The sequence below is a fragment of the Capra hircus genome, chromosome 3, assembly GCF_001704415.2.
Source record: "Capra hircus breed San Clemente chromosome 3, ASM170441v1, whole genome shotgun sequence".
In the NCBI taxonomy this organism is placed as follows: Eukaryota; Metazoa; Chordata; class Mammalia; order Artiodactyla; family Bovidae; genus Capra; species Capra hircus.
The window spans coordinates 68,466,051-68,491,600 of NC_030810.1; the positions used below are offsets into that span (position 1 = coordinate 68,466,051).

Below are 25,550 nucleotides of genomic sequence, written 5' to 3' on the forward strand. Positions count from 1 at the left end.
TTAATATCATCAAAGGGAAAATCTCCTTCTGTTAACAAAAGATATGAAAAATAAACAGAATGCCATCTAATTTAATTTGAGCTGCAAAGCAAGTGACTAACGAGGCATCTCTATATTTGGGTAGGAGGAGGATTCTCTAAGTGCTATCTGGAAATGGCTTTAGTTACTTTGGTGACTGTTATAGTCTTCTGAGAATAATCTCCTCTTAATAAGGACAATTACTTAGATTTATTACTCCTCTGTGGTCTTGTTAAAGATCTAAGAAGAATCCTATTTAAATGAAAGGAACAATAGGAGCTTTTTAAAGGGAACAAGATTTAATTAAAACCCAAGCACTGGACTGGTACCTCTGTGCCTGGGTGGCAAAATTGGGTTAAAAAAAAAGAAAAAGCAGAGTAAATAATGGCAGTTACTTCACCTACTTTTGGGGAAGCAGGTCCGTTTTGAATGAAAAGGCCTCAAAAGGGTATGTGTATTCAGATTACACAAAACATGCCTTCTTTGAAGGTGGCCTTTGGAATCAAGTCCTCCCACTTTGTTTAATGAAATATCCTTCAGAATGGAGATAATGAGCTCCATTACCTGCTGGGGTGCCTGATCCAGAGGCAGAGCTGGCCTGACTGATGGGGATCACTCTGATAATAGGCAGTGGTATTTAAAAAGTACTTTATAATGTTCCCAGTGAGGACCCAGAGTGCTCTCAAAGAAATACATTGTGCCCGGGTCCCACCCCAACAAGCAGAAAGGCTCAGAGAGGAACTCAGGGTTCTTCCTGCTTGAGTAAAAACAGCAAGATTTGTTTGGAAAACTCCAAAGCTCTGACCCTGGGGAAATGTCATAAAAATAACTGATATTCTAGAAACTAACCAAAATAATAGAATGAAAGAAAATAAGTGTGGTAACCCATCAGATGAGAGCCTAATAGGCTGCTGGGTATGCCGGGGCCTTAGACTGACGGCTTCGGCTTCTCGGCTGTCTGATGCAGCTGTCACCATGTTGGACTGGTGCATAGAAATACAGCTGCCTGCTGTTTGTAGCATTATTCAGCCCTAAATAAATAACCAACAGCAGTCATTTAGATGCATTTTGGGTGACGATGGCACATGGGAACTCAAGTCATGTAACATGAGCCAGAAGTATTTCCACATTAAATTATATTATTGAAAACAATGAAGGTGTAAACAAGGGGTGGGCTGGAGGTGGGGAGGCTCTTTCTTGTCTTATGGGGTATGTTCTGATTTTATGTCACCCTTGTGGTCAACAAATGTCATACCAAGAACAGATGAGCACTAAATGAATCTCTTCTTGTGATGATTATAACAAGACTGTAAAATGGAAAACAGTAAATATAACTCATCCTTATTAAGACTCTCTGGTATTTGTTTCCAGCCAGAGCTCCTAACAAGAGAGTAAACAATACTTAGTCTCTTGTGATTGCTAATTAAAATGCAATAAATTATGGAATCAATTTAAATTCTGGATCAGCTCTACAGTGGGTTCAACAAACCTCCTAAATTTCATCTTCCCCTTGGGGTCTCTTTTCCAGAACCTGGGATGAGGGTGCAGTGTGTGTATGCCTGATCTCTCTCTTTTGTTTGCTATTTAATTGCTGGTGGCCCCTTTTAAGGAAAGAAAGCCAACAGCAGGATGAATTCCATCATCCTGGCATATGTCTTCCCTGCCTCTGAGGCACCTCTTTGCTTTTGGCTTGTTGTTTAAACCAGGATAAGACTTGGGACTGCTGCCCAAAGTAGTTCAGTGGCCTTGGCAAGATCCTCGGAGCAACCAAATAGCTGGGTTTCCCCCAGTCCTGTCTGGGCCCAGCAAGAACAGTAGGGTTTTAGTGGTCCGCTTATGTGCCTAACATAGGAAGGCCAAGTGTTTGTCAGCAAGGCCAAAAGGAGAGGAGACTAGTGCCTCTTAAGACAGGAATATATAGATATGATATAGGTGTAGATAGGTAGATACAGTATACAGTGTAGAGTGATATAGATGTGGTATCCTAAGCCAGAAATAGTTCTGCATTGACTTTATATATAGAGAGAGTTATATGTATATAGATGTATAGATAGTTCTATATCTATATAGCTAAAAGATATAGTATATATGATGTTTACATATCTGTACTATGTGTATCTATATCTGTAATACAGATATATATTTTAAATTATCTTAAAATTGCATAGTTGTATAATCATAAATTATAAAATTTAATAATTACAAATTTTCACTTTCATGCATTGGAGAAGGAAATGGCAACCCACTCCAGTGTTCTTGCCTGGAGAGTCCCAGGGCCGGGGGAGCCTGGTGGGCTGCCGTCTACGGGGTCGCACAGAGTCGGACATGACTGAAGCGACTCGGCAGCAGCAGCAGCAGCAGGGCAGTCTTGCTAGGCTGAGACTAAGACACAGTTCCAGGCAATATTACAGTTTCTGTCAAAGCAGATAAACAACATAAGTATGCTTTTTTCTGGTTTAGAAGATGTCGACTTCTTTTCTTCATCCTTCGGATAAACAGTATCAGCAGTTTCATCCCTTTCTACCTGAGAAGCAAGCTTGACATAATAGGAGATATGCCGCTTTCCAGGCTGTTACTCAGCTGTAACTTAGGAGAATTATCTTCTGTCTTGCTTGAACGTGTGAAGTGTTCCCATTCAACCAGTACTTAATAAAGTTGTATTGGTTATTTTCAAGGCAAAGGACATTTTCATCTTCTCGATATGGTCCCTTTCAAAGTCATCATAATGTAGGGGAATAAACATAGATCTCAGAGTAAGTCAGAGCGCTGTGTGTGTGCTAAGTCACTTCAGTTGTCTCTTTGCAACCCTATGGATTGTAGCCCATGGACTCTCCTCTGTCCATGGGATTCTCCAGGCAAGAATACTGGAGAGGGTTGCCACGCCCTCCCCCAGAGGATCTCCCTGACCCAGGGATCGAACCCACATCTCTACATCTCCTGCAACGGCAGGCAGGTTCTTTATCACTAGTGCCACCTGGGAAGCCAGAATAAGTTAGAGCTGGGTTCAAATCTCTGTTTTGTCTTTTATTAACTGCATACTCTTTAGCAAGTTTGCTTTGCCTTATATACAATGGGGTTAATAATGCCTACCTACTCAGGGCTATTATATAGCTTAAGCAATTTCTTGTATATAAAATGCCCACAACATCCAGTAGACTAAAAGTTAGAGAAATTTAAATTTTGGTTTTATTTATTCTATTAACTTATTTTTATACCTATATATCATTTTGTACGTTAAAAAACCCTAAGTACGACCATCTGGCAGGGTTCCCAGATGGTGCTAGTGGTAAAGAACCCATCTGCTAATGCAGGAGACATAAGAGCCTTCCTGATCCCTGGGTCAGGAAGATTCCCTGGAGGAGGGCATGACAACCCACTCCAGTATTCTTGCCTGGAGAATCCCATGGACAGAGAAGCCTGGTGGGCTACAGTCCATGGGGTCGCAAAGAGTCAGACATGACTGAAATGACTTAGCAGGCACGCACAACCCTCTTTCCAAACCTACAGCCCAGGTTATTTTCTTAGAGTAATAAGAAAATAACTTAAAATGCAAAGGATGGTTTTTCTTTTCTCAGAGACCACACATACATTTGCAGAGGCAGATGGGTAACTTTCCAAAGTTCCTCAAACTTCAAATCATCATCATAATTAAGAAAGGAACATCCCCCAGGTGAGACCATTAATGTGCAGTGCACAGTGGAAGATATATTCCTCCCTAACCTGTAACAGTGGAGAAGGCAATGGCACCCCACTCCAGTACTCTTGCCTGGAAAATCCCATGGACGGAGGAGCCTGGTGGACTGCAGTCCATGGAGTCACGAAGAGTCGGACACGACTGAGCGACTTCACTTTGACTTTTCACTTTCATGCATTGGAGAAGGAAATGGCAACCCACTCCAGTGTTCTTGCCTGGAGAATCCCAGGGACGGGGGAGCCTGGTGGGCTGCCGTCTATGGGGTTGCACAGAGTCGGACACGACTGAAGTGACTTAGCAGCAGCAGCAGCAACCTGTAACAGGGCTTCCCTGGTGGCTCAGATGGTAAAGCGTCTGCCTTCAGTGCGGGAGACCGGGGTTCAATCCCTGGGTCAGGAAGATCCCCTGGAGAAGGAAATGGCACCCCACTCCAGTACTCTTGCCTGGAGAATTCCATGGACGGAGGAGCCTGGTAGGCTACAGCCCATGGGGTCGCAAAGGGTCAGACATGACTGAGCGACTTCCCTCCCTTTATTCTGTAACAGATACTCTCTGAAGAGCCCTGCAGAGCAGGGTGTGGGCCCAGCTGCCTGCTGGTCAGGATGACCAAATTCTGTGTTCTTGTGTGGGAAGAAAATTAAAAACCAGAACCCAGCAATCACTTTCTCTGATCCAACTCTGTGGGAGCAGCTAATGAACATTTAACTGTGATTAGTTTCATTCCACCCTAGAATATCTGACAAGAAAAACTGTTAGCGGAGCTGCAAACAACAACCAGAAAAGGCTGCATCTCTAGGAAAAATAACCAGGGGACAAAAGGGGTCTCTTGCTCTGCCCATCTAACTGCCCTTGTGTTTCTGATCTGATAGTGCCCTGTGCCATGGGCCTTTTCTGTCCGTCGTCATTCTTGGGTACATAGTCACTCAGGAGTCCATCTTCTCATATCTTTCTCCTGCTGGGTGACTTTTTTGCCTCTGGTATAGCTCAAAGAAGCACAAGCTGGAATCAAGATTGCCCAGAGAAATATCAATAACCTCCGTTACGCAGATGACACCACCCTTATGGCAGAAAGTGAAGAGGAACTCAAAAGCCTCTTGATGAAAGTGAAAGAGGAGAGTGAAAAAGTTGACTTTAAGCTCAACATTCAGAAAACTAAAATCATGGCATCTGGTCCCATCACTTCATGGGAAATAGATGGGGAAACAGTGGAAACAGTGTCAGACTTTATTGGGGGGGGGGGCTCCAAAATCACTGCAGATGGTGATTGCAGCCATGAAATTAAAAGACGCTTACTCCTTGGAAGGAAAGTTATGACCAACCTAGATAGCATATTGAAAAGCAGAGACATTACTTTGCCAACAAATGTCCGTCTAGTCAAGGCTATGGTTTTTCCAGTAGTCATGTATGGATGTGAGAGTTGGACTGTGAAGAAAGCTGAGCGCTGAAGAATTGATGCTTTTGAACTGATGCTTTTGTTGGAGAAGATGCTTGAGAGTCCCTTGGATTGCAAGGAGATCCAACCAGTCCATTCTAAAGGGGAACAGTCCTGGGTGTTCATTAGAAGGACTGATGCTAAAGTTGAAACTCTAATATTTTGGCCATCTCATGTGAAGAGTTGACTCATTGGAAAAGACTCTGATGCTGGGAGGGATTGGGGGCAGGAGGAGAAGGGGATGACAGAGGATGAGATGGCTGGATGGCATCACCGACTCAATGGACATGAATTTGAGTGAACTCCAGGAGTTGGTGATGGACAGGGAGGGCTGGCGTGCTGCGATTCATGGTTCACAAAGAGTCAGACACGATTGAGCAACTGAACTGAAGTGAACTGATAGCTCAAAGATGATAGGGTCCTGCAGAGCCAGTGCCAAGTTCATGGTCAGGAAGATGAGCTCAAACAATGTGGGCAAGAGGGTAGAAATCCCAGGCTGTTGAAAGGCTGTGGGCGGACCACTGTCCTCAGATAGGAGAAAAACTGTCAGAAAATAAATGCTTCCAGGTGCTAGAAGAGGACAAAGGAGTCCTTTTTTTAAAAAAAAAATCACACAAATTACCAATCTTATAAAAAAAATTAAAAAGAAGCCCACAATGAAAAAACTTGACTTTAGCTCTTTTTTAAAATTAAAAATAAGGAACACAAAACACTTGCCTTAGCAAATCTGGTATCGTTTTATGGCTGGTGAAGGGGGTGGATATGAGTGAAAGGATATAGAAATCTGAGGGATTATGAAAGAGAAGCTCGGCTCAGGTACACATCAGGCAGTCCCTTGAGTTCCAAATACATCTTTACCTTTAAGATCTAGAAGGCGAGAGCGCAGCGCCTGTGTGAAGCACCAGAAGGAATCCTTGTAAAGTTTTTGTTTCCCAAACAGCGCAGGTGAAAAGAGGAGCCCCAGCTCAGACAGAGGGCAGCCTGCCATCAACCGGTCCAGTAGGAAAAGAGCCCCAACTGGATGCTGAGGTAGAACGAAGAAAACCTGGTCAACCCTGGGCCAAAGCTGGAGAGAATTAAGGTGAGCATAGCTCAGGATTAGAGAGAAGAGTCCCTGCCACGTCCCTCCCCCTGCGCTTGCGCCCTCGCAGCCATGCCACACCCTCGGGTCTTGAGACCAGCAGTCCATCGTTATCCCCGTTTACCGCGTTCCTCAAGAGAGGCCCCAGACTCAGGGATCATTTCTCATACCCTGGACACTTTATGCACATTCAGTCCAGTCTGTCACATCTTCTGACCCCCTCTCCTTTTCTCCCGATGCTCTTCCGCTGTGCTACCTGGAATTCACTGTCAGTTGGCAGCAAAATGCCTATTCAGTCCTCTGCTTTTCTGAAAGCTTCTTACTTCCTACTGACACTTGCTCTTCTGAGGACATTGCTTCTCTCGTGACTTTATGTGGTAGTGGCTCCCCGGCTTCAAATTAACTGATCCTTTCCCCCTTTCACTGACCCTGAAATCCCTCATAAATCTATGTTGGGTCATTATAGTCACTCCCAAATTTAAGCCTGGCCTTCTCCCTTAAGCTACAGTCGGATATCCACCTTCCCATCTGACATCTCCACTAGTAGGTTTTTCAAGCTCTAACTTGTCCAAAATCAAGCTCAAAATCTTGCCCATCTGCTCTTCCTGCAGTCTCCTCTGTTTTAGTAAATGGCCACCCTTTCTTCTAATTGCTCAGGTCAAGACACTTCTTGCCATTTTTAGGTCTTTCTCTGTGCGCCTCTATTGAGATATAATTGACATGTAACAGTGCGTAAGTTAAAGGTGTACTATATGATGATTTGATAAATGTATACACTGGGAAATGATTACTCATCCATCACCTCACTTAGTTACCTTCTTCTTTTGTGGTGAGAACATTTAGGTTTTACTCTCTTAGCAACTTTCAAGTATATAATAGAGTGTTGTTAACATAGTCACCATGCTATATATTAACACACCTAAAACTTACTCATTTTGTAACTGGAAGTTTGTACCTTTTGACTGCCTTCACCCACATCCTCCATTCCACTGTCCAGGCAACTACCAATCTACTCTCTCTTTCTGTGAGTTTTTTTTTTTTTCTTTCAGAGTCCGTGTGTAAGTGAGATTGTGCAGTATTGGTCTTTGTCTTGTTTCACTTCACGTAATGCCCTCAGGTTCCATCCATGTGGTTGCAAGTGGCAGGATTTCCTTCTTTCTCGTGGCTGGGTAGTATTCCATTATATATAAAAATATACCACATTTTCTTTATCCATTCATCTGTGGGTGGATGTTTAAGTTGTTTCCATGTCTTGGTGATTGTAAATGATGCTGCAATAAACATAGGGGTACAGATAATCTTTTCAAGATAGTGATCTCATTACTATCTCATTACTACTAGATATCAGAGTGATTCTCTCAGATATTTACCTAGAAATGGAATTGCTGGGTTATGTGAAAAGAAGAGAAGTGAAAAGCAAAGGAGAAAAGGAAAGATATACCCATTTGAATGCAGAGTTCCAAAGAATAGCAAGGAGAGATAAGAAAGCCTTCCTCAGCGATCAATGCAAAGAAATAGAGGCAAACAACAGAATGGGAAAGACTAGAGATCTCTTCAAGAAAATTAGAGATACCAAGGGAACATTTCATGCAAACATGGGCTCAATAAAGGACAGAAATGGTAGGACAGAAGCAGAAGATATTAAAAAGAGGTGGCAAGAATACACAGAAGAACTGTACAAAAAAGATTTTCACGACCCAGATAATTGCAAAGGTGTGATCACTCACACTCACCTAGAGTCGGACATCCTAGAATGTGAAGTCAGGTGGGCCTTAGGAAGCATCACGACGAACAAAGCTAGTGGAGGTGATGGAATTCCAGTTGAGCTATTTCAAATCCTAACAGATGATGCTGTGAAAGTGCTGCACTCAATACGCCAGCACATTTGGAAAACTCAGCAGTGGCCACAGGACTGGAAAAGGTCAGTTTTCATTCCAATCCCAAAAAAGGCAATGGCAAAGAATGCTCAAACTACCACACAATTGCACTAATCTCACACACTAGTAAAGTAATGCTCAAAATTCTCCAAGCCAGGCATCAGCAATACGTGAACTGTGGAATTCCAGATGTACAAGGTGGATTTAGAAAAGGCAGAGGAACCAGAGATCAAATTGCCAACCTCTGCTAGATCATCAAAAAAGCAAGAGAGTTCCAGAAAAACATCTGTTTCTGCTTTATTGACTATGCCAAAGCCTTTGACTGCATGGATCACAACAAACTGTGGAAAATTGTTAAGAGATGGGAATACCAGAGCACCTGACCTGCCTCTTGAGAAAGCTGTATGCAGGTCAGGAAGCAACAGTTAGAACTGGACATGGAACAATAGACTGTTTCCAGATAGGAAAAGGAGTACATCAAGGCTGTATATTGTCACCCTGCTTATTTAACTTTTATGCAGAGTACATCATGGGAAACGCTGAGCTGGAGAAAGCACAAGCTGGAATCAAGATTGCCAGGAGAAATATCAGTAACCTCACATATGCAGATGATACCACCCTTATGGCAGAAAGTGAAGAAGAACTAAAGAGCCTCTTGATGAAGGTGAAAGAGGAGAGTGAAAAAGTTGGCTTAAAGCTCTACATTCAGAAAACGAAGATCATGGCATCTGGTCCCATTGCTTCATGGCAAATAGATGGGGAAACAGTGGAAACAGTGCCAGACTTTATTTTTCTGGGCTCCAAAATCACTGCAGATGGTGATTGCAGCCATGAAATTAAAAGACGCTTGCTCCTTGGGAGGAAAGTTATGACCAACCTAGACAGCATATTAAAAAGCAGAGACACTACTTTGCCAGTAAAGGTCCATCTAGTCAAAGCTATGGTTTTTCCAGTAGTCATGTATGGATGTGAGAGTTGGACTGTGAAGAAAATTGAGCGCCGAAGAATTGATTCTTTTGAACTGTAGTGTTGAAGAAGACTCTTGAGAGTCCCTAGGACTGCAAGGAGATCCAACCAGTCCGTCCTAAAGGAAATCAGTCCTGGGTGTTCATTGGAGGGACTGAAGTTGAAGCTGAAACTCCAATACTTTGGCCACCTGATGTGAAGAACTGACTCATTTGAAAAGACCCTGATGCTGGGAGGGATTGAGGGCAGGAGGAGAAGGGGACAACAGAGGATGAGATTGTTGGATGGCATCTCTGACACAATGGACATGGATTTGGGTAGACTCTGGGAGTTGGTGATGGACAGGGAGGCCTGGCTTGCTGCAGTTCATGGTGTCGCAAAGAGTTGGACACGACTGAGCGACTGAACTAAACTGAACTGATGATAGTTCAATTTTTAATTTCTTGAAGAATATTCAAAATTTACTAAAGTGGCTGCACCAATTTACAGTCCCACCAACAGTGCATAAGTTTCCCTTTTATTCACATCCTTGCCAATGCTTGTTACTACTTGACTTTTAGATGACAGCCATTCTGACAGGTGTGAAGTGTTAACTCATAGTGGTTTGTATTTGCGTTTCCCTGATGATAGTGATATTGAGAACCTTTTCATGTACCTGTTGGCCATTTGTACATCCTCTCTTGAAAAATGTCTGTTGAGGTTCTCTGAGTCCTTTCTTTCTCTCGTATCTTATAATCTGTCAATAAACCCTACTGGCTCTACCTTAAAACTACACACGAGGTTTGACCACTTATCACCATCACCACCATCACATAGTGGTCCAGGCCACCCACATCTTTTGCCTAGATTCTGCCAGAACTTCCTGATTATTCTTCCTTGTTCTCCTTCAGCCCATTCCCCACACAGCAGCCAGAATGACCCTGCTAAAATTAAAACATGCTGGGTCACCACTCAGCCCAGAACCCTTCCTACGACTTCCCACATGGTGCAGAGTAAAGCCAGGTCCTTACCAAGCCCTGCAAGGCAAAGCTGATTTCGTCCCAGCCCTGCCCCATTCTGGCCTCATTTCCTGCTTTTCCCTCCCACCTCTGCTCCTGCCCCAGAGGTCTCCCCACTCCTCCTCAGGTGCCAGCAGTGAGCTTCTACCTCATGCTTTTGTACTTGCCTTTCCTCCCTATCCAAGTTCAGACCTTCTCAGAGAAGCCTTGCCCTGGCCAGTCCAATAAACCCCACTCCAGACTCCTTTCATTCCCTTCCCTGCCTTATTTTTACTCTTTATCACTGCCTAACATACTAATCTTTTACGTACTGTGTCTTTGCTTTATTTTATCTATTTATTTTCTGTCTCTTTCAGGCAAGCAAGAGATTTTTGTCTCTTTTCTTCACTACTGAGTCCTCATTGCCCCCAGTAGTGCCTGGCATACAGTTATGTAATAAACGGGTGAATCCCCAGGCTCTGGGAGTGGGTCTTTGGTGACAGCACAAAGAAGGAAGGTGGAATTGCACTGCACAAGTGGTGGAACCATGGTTTGTAGGAAGAGAAGACACGGGAGGGAACCCGGGAGACAAGCTCCTTGAAATGAGGGCCTGCCTCATTTCCCCATGATTTCCTCAGCATCTGCCATATGGCTAGGCCCCAGCAGCTGCTCAGAAATATTCTTCCGATGAGCATACTTACTTTAGATTGAAGAAATCTGAAAAAGGAATGGGGCAAATCCAATCAGAGTTGTGATTTTAGAATCTTCCTCTAAATCCTCAGCTTGCACAGGAGTCTGCCACCTGGGTACTCTCTTGCTAGGCCACCTTTTTCTTCAATATTTAAATAAAAATACCTCAAGTCTTGTGGGGCACAAGCTATGGGAAGTCCAGTAACCTTCCCCAAAGGATCTCAGTAAACCCCTGGGCCTCTGCTCTCTCAGTCACCCGTCTCACTAACTGCTTGGGCCTGCCAACACTCCGCCTGACGTGTGTCAACACCTTCTTGGGCTGCTCCCCTCTCTCGTCCCATGGAGACCACCCCTGTGAGCCCTGGTAATACAGCATCTGCAGCAGGCTCATTCTAAGATCAGGGTTATACAACAAATTTGTTGGTGGTGGTTAGTCACTAGGTCATGTCTGACTCTTTTTGCAACCCCATAGGCTATAGCCTACCAGACTCCTCTGTCCATAGGATTTCTCAGCCAAGAATACTGGAGTGGGTTTGCCATTTCCTTCTCTAGGGGATCTTCCCAACCCAAGGATTGAACCCAGGTCTCCACATTGCGGGCAGATTCTTTACCAACTGAGCCACCAGGGAAGCCCCCTATACAAAAATATATGAGACATTTAATATGAAAACTTGTTATCCCTGTTCCCAAAAGTTCTTCGTCTTCCCTCACACTGACCACCACTGCCCCATGACCGGCCCCAGCCTGAGGTTTCTCGCTGCCCTACTTTTCTCCTCAGGCCACACACAGACCCAGACAGGATAAGCCTGGCCTATATGTATAGTTCTTTTCTTTGGGTCTGGCAGAGTTCCCGGAAACACCTTCGCCTCCCGTGTCAGGACACTGAGACCAGGTCTTATAAAGCTGTTTCCATTTCAACTAACTGTGTGTGAATTTGGAAATATGGTTTGGATTATCTCAATTTATTATTTTGTGAGCACTATTTCCAACCTGGAAATGGTTACAAAATTGCTTTCTTCTCAACCCAAACATGTGGTGGAAAAATTAAGAACAATTCAAATAGGTCTCACCTCACCCAAGAGCCAATAATTCAAACCACAAAGTCCCACTCAAACCCTGACTTTATCAGCCACTGTGGATTAAGGGGAGGGAAAAGAGAAGGTCGGGCATTGGAGGGGGTGCCCCAGCTGTTTGCACTCACTAGGCCATGGGGTGTGGGAGGCAATTAAAGCTGCCAGAGACCTGCCTGCACCTCACTTCAATCATACATGTCTTAGGGATCAAGTTGCAAAGAACCACTTGCGTCTAAGAGCAGGCTTCACTTTAGGAGGACAAGCTGGCCTCCCAGCCACCTCTGGAGGATCTCTAGCCTGAAGATCAGCAGTGTGTGAGGCTGGTGATTGCGGATCAACACTCATTCTACTTCAGTTCACCGAATGCAGAGGTTCTCATAGTGTGGTCTCCACACCAGCCACATCAGCGTCAGGCTTACCTGGGAACGGATAGACACACACCTCTCAAATCCCACCCAGACCCACTGAATCAGCAAGCTTGGGAGTGGGGCCCAGGAATCTGTGTCTTCAAGACTGAGGACCACTGATTTGGCCTTCTATGCAAAGTCAGGCCTTCCAGCCTGATGAAATCTGATCAATCCTTTTCATGTAAAAAAACAAAACAAGGAAAAAGAAGCCTAACATTATTTTTACAGAGAGGTGGACAAAAAAGGCACAGAGAGGATGCTGGTATGACGATCTAAATTACTAAGCACGGCAATGGTCTGCGTGTCCATTTCTTTGGAGGTCAGGTGCTAGTAAGGTCAGTCCTCCAGTGACCAGCAAAGGATGCACAAATGAATGAGGAAGTCCCGTGAGCTGTCCACTGAGCTGTCACAGTACCCCAGGGTCCTCTATTAGAACCAACTCACTTTTAGGTGTACCTGATGGAAGCCATGGCCCTCGCAAATCTGTGCCAAATTCTGTACCAACATCCCTCCATCTCACAACCCTAGGCAAGTATTTCTTCTTCGTTTTATAAACACGAAAACTCAGGAAATTAACTGTTCACGTTCACACAGGAAGTAAGTGATGGAGCTGGTATTCATCTTAGGATGTTGAACTGCAAAATGCCTGCTCTGTCTCAAGGCAAAATCCTGCCTTGTCTGATTAGAAGCGGTGAGGGGGGGTTTATAGGGCAGCGCATGGGGCGCAGGAGAAGGAAATGCTCAGGCTATGTGTGTTAGTTGCTCAGTCGTGTCCGACTCTTTGCAACCCCATGGACTGTAGCCTACCAGGCTCCTCTGTGTGGGATTCTCCAGGAAAGAATACTAGAGTGGGTTGCCATTCCCTTCTCCAGGGGATCTTCCCAACCCAGGGATCAAACTTGCAGCTCCCACCTTCCAGGCAGATTCTTTACTGTTTGAGCCATCAGGGAAGCCAAGGCAAACTGGGGCCTGAAAACCAAAGAGTCCCAGCAGCCACTACTGAGTGGTAACTGGTAACAAGAATTTATTTTCACAAAGAAGTTCATATGTCTTCACTCAAATCTAAAAGGAAGGGAAATATGCAATTATTGTAGAAATGCTAAAATGCAATATGGTTACACTGAATGGATTAAAATTTAAATATCATTTAAGGAAGACTGAGGGAAAACAAACCCATTTACTGATGATGTTGGCTAGATAAAGTGTCCCTGCAGTATACTTCTATTAAGCACATGGTGAGCTTTTGAAGAATGGGTTTAGTCTTCAGTTCTGGACAGGTAAATAGTGTATCCATTTCCTGTATTTCACCCCACAAACTCAAGCAATGATGCTCAAAGAATTGCTTCTGCAGTTTGGGCAGTCAGCATACACCTGGAAATGCACTTTAGAGAGTTTAACTGAAACCAAGCAAAAGTCAGCACTGGTTATTACTATTATTGTTTTAATAAGCATCTTCAGCAAACCTACCAATCTTCCCTAAAAAAAAAAAAAAAAAAAATATCTAACTCTTTTTCCCTGGTGACAAGGGAATAACTTATGAAAATATTGCCTTGCAGTACAAAGAATGATGCGATGGCAGACAACACTCAAATTGGCGATTATTTAGTACTCGGGCCTCCTGCCTGTTTCTAACACGTTGATTAGTTCTGCCCTTGCCAGGCGGGTTGTGTCTTCCATGTGAAATGCTAGAGAAAGCAGCAGCATTCCTATTCCAAGATGGAAGAAATATTAATTATTCCTTGGAATCCTGTGGAATGAAGTGGGATTTGTTTTTTCCTTCCTTTCCCCAAACATAACAGGAGAATTATTTCCTAATAATACTTCCAGTAGGCCAGACTAGTATAGATGGAACATAATTTTTAATAGGCAGTGGCCTGGAACCTGACAGATACTGGCAGAGTGGGTGCCCCTGTTTTAAAAAGCTGAATGTGGCTGACAGTAATATCACTGCTTCCTTACGTCTATTAGAGTCAGTGTAAGGTTAGACAAGTACATTCCCACCAGCACAAAACAGCAACCTTCCAAAATGTATGTCAGTGGTGTATTTACAGCCAAATCCAGAAGGGGCTTGTACTTCTTACACTGCTCCCATTAATGAGACAAATGTCAGCATCCATAAGCTATTTTTTTTTTCCTGCTTATCAAATCTTTCAAAAAATTGATAACTAGTCTTTATAGATTGTGAAAGTCAGATATAACTCTGACTGTATTACCTCACTGGACCCCTTGGGGTAAACTTATCACCTGGAAACCATTTTACATGGACAATTTGACTTTCATGTGGAGTGTCATAGTGTACCCTGGATGGAAATCTAAAATAAAATATCTGGACTACAGCCTTCCTCTTGGTGAGATTTATGATTCCCTCAGTACAATAATTTTGAAAATTGTATCCCTTATGCTACAAGACTTGATATATTATTAACTGCTTGAATTGGAAAAACTTTCCAATAGGCTTACGTGCTATCTAGAGGCATGGATTAATTTTTTTGGAACTACAAGCTTATCTCCAACTGTTTTTCAGCAGTCTAAACTGCCCACTTCATCTTCTGTCTAGAGCAGATGAGAGTGTCCATCTCCTCTCTGGCAGCAGAGCTGGGAGGCTCCGCTTTTAGCAAAGCTCTTCCGGAAGACGATGACCATTGATACACTAGAGAATCAGTTGTGTTCAGTTAATCACACCCCAGAGAGTCCTGCATCCACTGGTTCTCCTTCTATTTCTCGTGGCATTTTCTGGTTTTAACTCTACTCTGGCAGAACTAAACTGGTGTACAGAGAATGCTGGTAGGAGGGAGTCGGTAGGGGCGGGGTGGTGCGGAATATTGTTTTTGTGAATTTAGGGAACAGATTGTTTTTAACTTTAAGGGACTTGTGCTGCCACAGAGAAACTATCCACCACAGAGAAACTATCCACCTGTCTTCTGCTTTCATGGCCCCTCTTCTCATCCCAGACACTGCGCCTTGAAAATCAGCCATGATTTTCTGGCATATGAGAACCACCAGACTCTCCAAAGGCAGAGAGACCCAGAAAGCTTTCCATGGGGCTCTTCTTATAAGACTCCTTCCCTTCAGCCATGTCAGCTGGGTTGGAAATACATGGAATTATCTGTTTTACAGTCAATTCTGTATGTAGTCAAGATAAGGCTAACTGTCCTAATCTGGGGTCAGCTTCTATAAACATTAATTCTGGGGACATGAAAGTGCAGGGCTTGAGAGCACATTGCAGTAAAAACCAGCGTGTTCTATGGCCAAAGGTGCTAGGAACATGGGAACGTATTTAGGATCAGTCACATGGCTCAGCGGTAAAGAATCTGCCTATCAAGCAGGAAACATGTGGGTTTGACCCCCAGGTCAAGAAGATCCCCTGGAGAAAGAAATGGCAACCCACTCCAGGATTCTTGCCTGGGAAGTCCCATAGACAGAGGATCCTGGTGGGCTACATACAGCCCATGGGGTCACAAAAGGGTCAGACACGACTTAGCGATTAAAAACAACAACGACACAAGAAAATTTGAAATTCCCTGAAATTTCACAGCTCATGTATGAAAGAATTAGAGGCTCTCTCCAATTTGATAACAATCCTAAAACTTTACGTGATGTTACATATAACATACTGTAAAGATGAAGTAAATTTTAAAAACTATCATTAATAAAAAACAAATTTTTATCAACTACATTACAGGGTAGACTGAACAGGTAGTCAATTGTAGAGAAAGTGTTATAAAGGTGTATCCAATTAATCAATCAAAGTACGTTAGTTCTGTGGCTTTTGTGAGGCCTATAACTTGCTGTGTTGCTTCTTTTTTATAATTTGTTCTGCTTTTCTCTCCACTTAAGTAAATATTCACTTTGTACTCAATTTTGTATCAAAAATTTCCAAATTGAATGAACTTTAGGCTTCACAATATCTGGATCTACCCCTGGATGAGTAATGGGATGCCAAATTTTGGGTAATATAATCTTCTTCTATGTATAATTTAATCAATTGTAGGACTAAGCTTTATAGAATTTATAGTTTTAAAATCTTTATTAAACCTAGAGTTTTATATAATACCTCTTTATGGAAAAAATATATAGAATATATCAGCAAATCAACATTGAGATACTTTTTCAGGTTAGCATAACAGAGTTCTGTAAAAGCTTTAAAGTTCTCTGTGAAATACATCTACTTATGGTGAGTTTCTCAGTTTTTCTTTTTACAGACTTCCCTGGTAACGCAGTGGATGGGAATCCACCTGCCAATGCAGGGGATACAGTTTGAGCCCAAGAGGATTTCACATGCCTTGGAGCAGCTAAGCCCATGTACCACAACTTCTGAGCCTTCACTCTAGAGCCCGGGAGCCATAATTACTGAGTCCTGAGAGCCTAGAGCCTGTGCTCCACAACAAGAGAAGCCACCGCAGTGAAAAGCCTGTGCACTGCAATGGAGAGTAGCCCCTGCTCGCCACAACTAGAGAAAGCCTGTTCACAGCTATGAAGACTCAGCACAACCTAAATAAATAAATTGTTCGTTTTCTTTGCTAGCTGTTTAATTATTTATTAGTCATCTTTAATTATCTCTTTTAAAAGTTTATATATACCAAGGACTTTTATCATCCAGTAAATGTTAACACTGAAGGTTTAAAAATATGTTGAGGATTAGTTAACTGACTCATTTAATGAATAAATAATGCAGTGATCAAATGCTGAATTGATATGGGTAAAGTCTGTAACTTAAAGGATCACAAGATACTATTTTTCTATAAGAAAATCTACAGTTATCACTTGAGGGATCATCATTTACAGGAAAATGTTCTCCCTGAAAGAGGTGCGGACTGGCTGGCAAGGTGAAGGGGCTGGTATGTATTTCTCTGGCTTTCCCAGAAGACAATATACAAGATAAATAAGCTCTATTTTGCAGGTGGGGAAGGAGCCAATAAGCATTGAACTGATGCACAGCCAAAATTGGGGGCAAATTTCAGAGGAATTCCTCCAGCCAGCGTTGGGGACACTTGCCTGGAAGCAGTACAGATGATTCCAGGGTCTGTCTCTTGCCAGCTGTGGACCTCAAGCCACAGGCCATTTTTAAACTTTCTCTGTGTTAACTTTAGGTGATGAAAGTCCTTGGTATATATACACTTTCAAAAGAGATAATTAAAGATGACTAATAAATAATTAAACAACTAGCAAGGAAAAGAATTATTTATTTATTTATTTATTTATTTCGGCTGCACTGGGTCTTCATTGCTACACACAAATTTTCTCTAGTTGCAGCGAGCAAGGCCACTCTTCCTTGACCAGGAATTGAACCTGGATCCCCAGCATTGGGAGCATGGAGTCTTAGCCACTGGACCACAAGGAAAGTCCCCCTGTCCAATAATCTTTTAGCCAAGCTGTTGGAAAAATTTTAGAATATGGAAACTGGAGCTTCCCTTGAGTGAGTGACTAATTGCTCAGTCGTGTCTGACTCTTTGTGACCCCATGGACTGTAGCCCACCAGGCTCCTCTGTCCATGGGATTCTCCAGGCCAGAGTACTGGAGTGGGTTGCCATTTCTTTGGCTCTTCACAAACAAGGTTCATCCTGCAGAGGACAGAGTGAAAGCAGAGAAATCACTGCTGTCTCCTCCCCGGGAGGTTCCTGGGCATTCAACCCTCTTCGTTAGCTATGCAGAAAACCAAGTTTGCAGTTGGTAACTTTGGCTGTCATGGAGCCTATGCATTTGTAGAGCATTTAGCTTATTGACCTAAATGTTCCCATGTTTAGGAAAAAAAAATGTAGTCTAATTAATTCACAATAAAAATCTTCTCATAGAAGATAAAACTCATCTAACCCAAACAGAATTGAATATGTGACAGGATGCAGTCATCAGCATGCAGCAGCCTTAAAAATTACAATATCTGACCTTAATATGTGTGAATCTATCAGGATTCCATTGTCGACATGTATATTTTTCAATATTCTTCTCTAAGCTGAAATCATGTCATTTATATGCAAATGACCACATCCTCAGCAGCTGCTGCTTCTCCGTTGAAGCCGAGGGACTTATTTGCACTTAATAAAGCCTCATAAATAGGTTTTGCTTCTAAAAGGGTGGGGAAGCAGGAAACCCATCATTGCCTTTTACAGTTACAAGCTTCTTTTTGTTTTGAAAGCGAGCGGACACCTCTAAGAGGACGGTTCTCAGTTACCAAAAGGAACAGGGCTCCTCACCCAGTCAGCTTGCCCCTTTTCTTCTTGGGAAACAAATGCTCCGTCCTTCTTGGTACCTTCTTCCCACCACAGCCATGGCCATCGCCAGTCTGCATCTGGGTTGTGATTTAATCCAGACTTTAGTACAAGGAGGACTGCTCTCTCAGTGGAACCTCCTGCCAGGTGGGAAGAGCAGGTGTCCAGCCCCAGGAAGACCCCTCAGGTCCCCTCAGGCTCTTCTGTTTGAAAGGAGGAGGAGGAGGAGAATTCCTCCCCAAGTGGAGGAGAATTTTTCCTTTTATGAGTTATGAGTTTCCCTTTAAAACACTCCACACAGGGAAGGGACAGCATATGGGGACTGTTTGTACCCTCTGAGGGCTCAATCAAACAGCGTTAAAGGAACATTAAAAACTCAGCTTAATTCGTGGGGTAAGTACATAGAAATTCTCCTTCTCTCCTCCCACTCCCATCCTCCTAGCTGGTCTTCTTTGTCAACAGAATTGGATGGAAAAAGAAAAGACTATATGCATTAGGTGTCCATATAATATGAATTCTACCCATTTTCTATTAACGCTCCCATAAAACCTCCCAGGCTTCTACACTGGGGTCAACAGAAATGTTCCATTTACCATTTAAGACCACTTAGGACATGCTTTAAAAAAAAAAAAAGAAGAAGAAGAATATTATAGGATAATTGTCTCCTGCTGTTAGATGCTAAGATAAACCTGAGGCACTTATGAAAAATAAATAATGATGGGAAGCAGGTCATTTATTTTTAAAGCACCATGCTGCTGATTTGGTAATAATGACCTATTATCCCTGTCAGAGTAATAGAGTGTTCCTGGAGTTTCAGTTCTGGTGTGTGAGCAACTGGCATGATAGAGATGATTACACTGTCTGATAAATGTGTATAATCATTGAATACACTGGTTGACAATACTATCATTAAATTGTCACCAGCTAGGCAAACAGACAAATATCTCTACCATATCAACCTATCAGAGATGTTTATAACTGCGAAAACATCAAACACAATACTACTGTAAAAGACACACACACACACACACACACACACACACACACACACATACATACACACATAAAAATCCAGCCACTAGGAGCAAAATGTAGCCAGAGAAGAGCTGACAAGAAGTGATACATGGTCCTTTAGTCAGGAGTCCTGGGCTCTAGTCTCATCTCTCCGAGCCTCAGTTTCTTTAATTTTAAAAATAGAGATCATATCTGTCCTGTGTACTTCACAATATTATTATCAGTATCAAAGTTGTAAAAAATACAAAAAAAAACACAAAATATACAAAATGAGTATTATATGCTCACTCGTGTCTGACTCTGCAACACCATGGACTGTAGCCCACCAGGCTTCTCTGTCCACGGGGTTCTCCAGGCAAGAATACTGGAGTGGGTTGCCATTTCCTCTTTCAGGGGATCTTCTTGACCCAGGAATCAAACCCGTGTCTCTTACATCTGCATTTGCAGGAGGGTTCTTTATCGCTAGCAGCACCTGGGAAATCCCTGCAGTCTTCATCAGCATCCATTTCCAGAATTCTTTTCATCTTGCATCACTGAAACTTTGTGTCCACTAAATAATAACCTTCAATTCCCCTCTCCTCCCAGCCCCTGGCAACCACTATCCTATCTTCTGTCTTTATGAATTTGACTGCTCTAGGAATATAAATGGAATCATACAGAATTTATCCGTTTGTGTCTGACTTATTACACTTTGCATAATGTCCTGAAAGTTCATTCATGTTGCAACATATGTCAGAATTTCCTTCCTTTTTAGCTTAATAATATTTCATTGTATATATAAGCTGTTCTTGCTTATCCATTTATCTGTTGACGACTACTTGGGTTCCTTCTACTTTCTGGCTATTGTGAATAATGTCATAGTTTATATGAATAGGAAAATAGAAGTATATTCTATTTGTGAGTATTCTAAGTATGAATATGTTTCTTTAAGACTCTGCTTTCAATTCTTTTGGGTATATACCTAGAAGTGGAATTGCTGGATCACATGGTAATTCTATGGTTAATTTTTGAGGAACTCCCATACCGTTTTTTACAATATCTGCACCAGTTTACATTTCCACCGGCAGTGCTCATGGGTTCCAGTTTCTCCACGTTCTCAACAAGTCTTATTTTCTGTTTTTTTTTTTTTTTTTAAATAATAGCCATCCTAATGGGTATAAGGTGGTATTCACTAGTTTACTTTTAATACAATGATGTACAAGAACCATTGTCTAATATTATCATGAAAATTTTCACATTTGGGATGACATTTTCTTTTATTTTTATATTGAAGTATAGTTGATTTACAAATGTGTTAGTTTCGGGTGTACAGCAAAGTCACTCAGTTATTACATATATATTATCTATTTTTTTCAGATTCTTTTTCTTTATAGATTATTATAAAATATTGGAATGACATATTTTTTAACCATAGATTAGATACTAATTTGCCAAGTATGTTTACAACTACAGTTCAGAGTGATTTAGGAACTCCTCTAATACCTGTCATACATATATATATGAGAAGTATATTACAGATATAGCTTTAATGGAAATTTGCCCCCCAGAAATTATTTATATGCTAAATGATACATATAATTCATACATGCATGAAGAGTGATACTTAAGTTTTATAATTTATATGCATGCGTGATCAGTCTCTCAGTTGTGTATGATTCTTTGTGATCCCATGGACTGGAGCCAGTCAAGCTTCTCTGTCCACAGAATTTTCCAGGCAAGACTATTGGAATGGATTGCCATTTCCTCTTCCAGGGGATCTTCCAGACCCAGGCATCAAAGGTTACCACTGAGCCACCCAGGAAGGCCCCAAGTCCCAAATGTTTTACTCTTGCTTAATTTTGCATACACAATCGAGGATAAATAGATTAAAAGACACTGTGCATGGCTGTAAATACCTTTTTAAAAATGTTTTTAGGGTCCGTCAGCGGCCCCACAGCTGTGAGGCTGCCTCGGTCGCCGCCGCTCAAGGTGCTGGCGGAGCAGCTGCGGCGCGACGCGGAGGGCGGCCCGGGCTCGTGGCGGTTGTCGCGGGCGGCGGCGGGCCGCGAGCCGCTGGAGCTGACGGCCGTGTGGATGCAAGGCACTGTGGTGGAGGCCGGCGGCGGCGAGGCGCGGCTGCGGGACCCAAGCGGGTCCTTCTCGGTTCGCGGCCTGGAGCGGGTGCCGCGCGGGCGGCCCTGCCTCGTCCCAGGAAAGTATGTGATGGTGATGGGAGTGGCTCAGGCCTGCAGCCCCGAGCCCTGCCTGCAGGCTGTGAAGATGACAGATCTTTCAGATAATCCCCTCCATGAAAGCTTGTGGGAGCTGGAAGTGGAAGATTTACACAGGCATATATATTCCTTAGATGATGTTGGAACCGGTGATAAAAAAAACAACTGAAGTTATGGAACAACTTGCATTCTTACCATGTGGATTTCATAGACATCACTCGATATATATTTCTCAAAGGTTAATCAGAAAGCTTTGCTCTGAGGAGTCCAGATGCAGGACCGCTAAATGCTGGGACACTCTGGTGAACTCAGCCCCTGCTGCCCTTTGCTTTGACTGTTTGCTGATGAAAAGCAGATGTTTTGTTCTCTCTCTCTCTCTTTTTTTTTTTTTTTTTGCTCTCTCTGTGTTAATTCTGTCTCCCTGAAGCACACAGAAACCTCATGGTGCATTTTCCAAGTTTTACAAGTGATGATGCTTTTTCCATTACCACCGCGGCCCTGTTTTACGAGGCCGAATTTGAACCTCAGTCACGGCCCGTGGAGATGAAAAGCGTGGTTATGGGCAGGAAAAGAGGCTGCGTGAAAAAGGAATGACCTCATGGCCCCGCGTCTCCTCCATCCACAGCTTCCATATCCAGCCTGCAAGTCAAACAGCATTTTCTGACTGCAGGCTCTGGGGCCTCTCAGAGACAGCCCTCTTCCTGCCTCAGATGCCACTCAGCCCTAAACGTGAGGTCCCTTCTCCGCAGAGCTGGACATGGATGCCTGCCCTTCTTCCTTCCACTGGGGATGTTGAAACACCCTCAGAACTTCTTGTTGAAACAAAAATCAAGATGAAGAATGACTTGCAGGCATGAACTAAACTTCTGCCTCATAACTTTTGATGAGACACCAGGAGGGGCAGCCTGCTGGTTAGGTAAGAGTCTTCGCGGTGTTTTCTGTAGGGAATGGAGTTTGGTTGTGATTGTATTGAATGTTGGGTGGCTGCTCTCTGCTTCTTACCCAATCTTCACTTTTCCTTAGATTTTAAATGTCAAGGGAGGGAGGGGGTCAGGTTTTGTTCCCCATTGCTGTAGGCTTTTGCTGGAGTTGATTTTTAACCACCAATAAATTGTTTCCTATGCTGAAAAAATAAAAATAAAAATGTTTTTAGGCTTTAAAAACCTGGGAGAGGGAAATTAACTCACAAAAGGACTGATTTCTTCCCATACTTAGGAACCCTCACCAACAGTCCATTTCGCCAAAGGCCTGAAAATAAACAGGAACAAAGTGAGCCTCTGCTGCAGGACCTCCAAGCCTTGCATTACAGGCACAGGAAAGTCATTTCAATTCAATTAAAATGACATCAGTGTGGTTCTGTGCCATAAGCCCATTGGATTCTGCTATGACTTAGTGGCTTAAAACAACACAGATTTATCACTTACAGTTCTGGGGGTCAGAGGCCTCCTAGGGATAAAATCAAAGCTACTTGATTTTAAAATCCAGGGTTCCATTCCCTCCAGAGGATCTAGGGAGAGAATCCATATCCTTGCCTTTTCCAAATTCTAGAGGCTGCCTGCATCACTTAACTTGTGTGACCCCCTTCTCCATCATGGACTTCCCAGGTGGCTCAGATGGTAAAGAGTCCACCTGTCACACAGGAGACCCAGGTTCAATCCTTGGGTCAGGAAGATCTCCTGGGGAAGGGAATGGCTATCCACTCCAGTATTCTGGCCTGGGAAATTCCATGGACAAAGGAGCCTGGCAGGCTGTAATCCATGGGTCACAAAGAGTCAGACATGACTGAACAACTAACACTACTACTACTCTCCATCAATGTGGCATCTTCAAATTCTCTCTTTCTCTCCTGAGCTCTGCTTCCACCCTCACATCTCTGCTGATTCTGACTCTCCTGCCTCCCTCTTTCATTTATAAGGACCCTCGTGAGTAGGCTGGGCTCACCCAGGATAATCTCCTCATCCTCTATCATCCAGGATAATCTCCTCATTTCAAAATCCTTAACTTCACATCTGCAAACTTCCTTTTGCATGTTATGTGACATACTCACAGACTTGGGGATTAAAATGTGGACATCTTTGGGGGTCTTATTGTGTCTACCTCAGGGATGGATTACACATTCTTTCCTCAGTCATAGGGCCTAGATATTATCCGTATTTTAAGGTTAATACTTCAAATGGGACAAGCTGGCATTCAGAAAAGCCAGAGTTAATCAGATAAAAAGCAGATATCAGCATGCACTCTTTCACATCACCAAGAGAATCAAAACAGTATGACAGTAAATTTGACTTCTTGTCATGTTGAATTTTTCCTTCAGTGCTACATTATCAGAAAGAGGCAGTATTGTTTTAATGTAATTTATATAGTGCCTTCCCCTGAGTGATGAACTGAATATTCCTTAGCATCCTTGGAGAATTAGGCTCTTTCTTTTTATCCCAGCTCAGCCACTCCAGCAATATAATATACTGCACTATAATATCTGTGTGCAAGAAATAAATCACACTCACTAAATTTAAGGATGTTCACTTAAAGAAATTCCTTTGGAGTTTTTTTTTTTTTTTTTTCTTCTCACTTGAAAATGCTCTTCTTTGGGTATTATAAAGCCATTGACCCATATTAGATTAATTAGGTCAATTAGCCTTTAGGTAGTAATTACCACTCAGATGGCTTTGAATAGTTCCTTTTTAATAAAGGTGTGCCCTGAAAAGAGATTATCAAATTCCTACCATATAGTAGAATTAAGGAAACATGCATTTAGCAGTTCTTTCTGCAATGTGGTTTGGGTGTAGCAGTGACACGGGGTAGAATAAGCTTAAGGACTTTACCTTTATGAGTTGCTTGTTCAAATTTAACCATTGTTAAAAGCCACATGGGTTTTTTCCATTCAGAGAAGCTGTTGATAGCTCTGAATGCTGAGCCTAATTCAAAGCAACTCCCTCTCTTTTTCTAACCTGTCAATAGGAATTCCCACATTTTTAAACTGTCACTGGCCCCAGCACCTAAAATGGGACTCCCATCAGCCAACACATTTATCTGAAACTTTTTGCTTTCTGCTTCTCTCCTTTAACAACATTCTCATATTTATGTTACCATTGACAATAGCTGTCACTTAATGAGTATTTGCTAGGTTCCAGACATTTCACTTTTTAAAATGTTTCATTTATTTATTTATTTTGTGCCCTGGGTCTTAGTTGCAACACACGGGATATTTAGTTGCAGCATGTAGGATCTAGTTGTCTCACATGGAATCATGCCACAGGCCCCTTGCATGGGGAGTATGGAATGTTAGCCACTGGGCCACCAGGAAAGTCTCCCATTGCACATTCATTATTCCTAATTGTTACCATGAGTTAACAGCTATTTGTTGAAATATTTGCTCTAGATACTGGAGACAGTCAAGTGGATATCCTTTCTCCACATCATAGTTGAGGAAACTGAGGCAGAGGACCTTAGTGAGGCGCTCAGGCCCCGGACAGGGGTCGTTGCAGGCAGCCCAGGGGTTTACAGGGAGCCCAGGGTCTGTCTGGCTCTGCAGCATGGCTCCTCCCACCCCATCAGTCTGCTCCAGTGGGGAGAAGGGTACTGCAACTGCTGTCTCCTTTGAAAGCTGGGTTTGAAAACTCACCGGACTGTTTGGTACATAAGGTTGCTGCTGCTGCTGCTGCTGCTGCTGCTAAGACACTTCAGTCGTGTCCAACTCTGTGCGACCCCATAGATGGCAGCCCACCAGGCTCCCCCATCCCTGGGATTCTCCAGGCAACAACACTACAGTGGGTTGCCATTTCCTTCTCCAATGCATGAAAATGAAAAGTGCAAGTGAAGTTGCTCAGTTGTGTCTGACTCGTAGCGACCCCATGGACCACAGCCTACCTGGCTCCTCCGTCCATGGGATTTTCCAGGCAAGAGTA

General features: G+C 42.9%; 1 protein-coding gene across 1 annotated transcript; it reads left to right on the top strand.

The window, feature by feature from the left end:
• Window positions 880-22,771, top strand: LOC108635621 (recQ-mediated genome instability protein 2-like). Its single transcript, XM_018046505.1, has 3 exons — window positions 880-1,029; window positions 18,349-18,568; window positions 21,351-22,771. Exons 1-3 carry the CDS (start codon window positions 880-882, stop codon window positions 21,812-21,814), a joined length of 834 nt encoding a protein of 277 aa, XP_017901994.1. The 3' UTR covers window positions 21,815-22,771.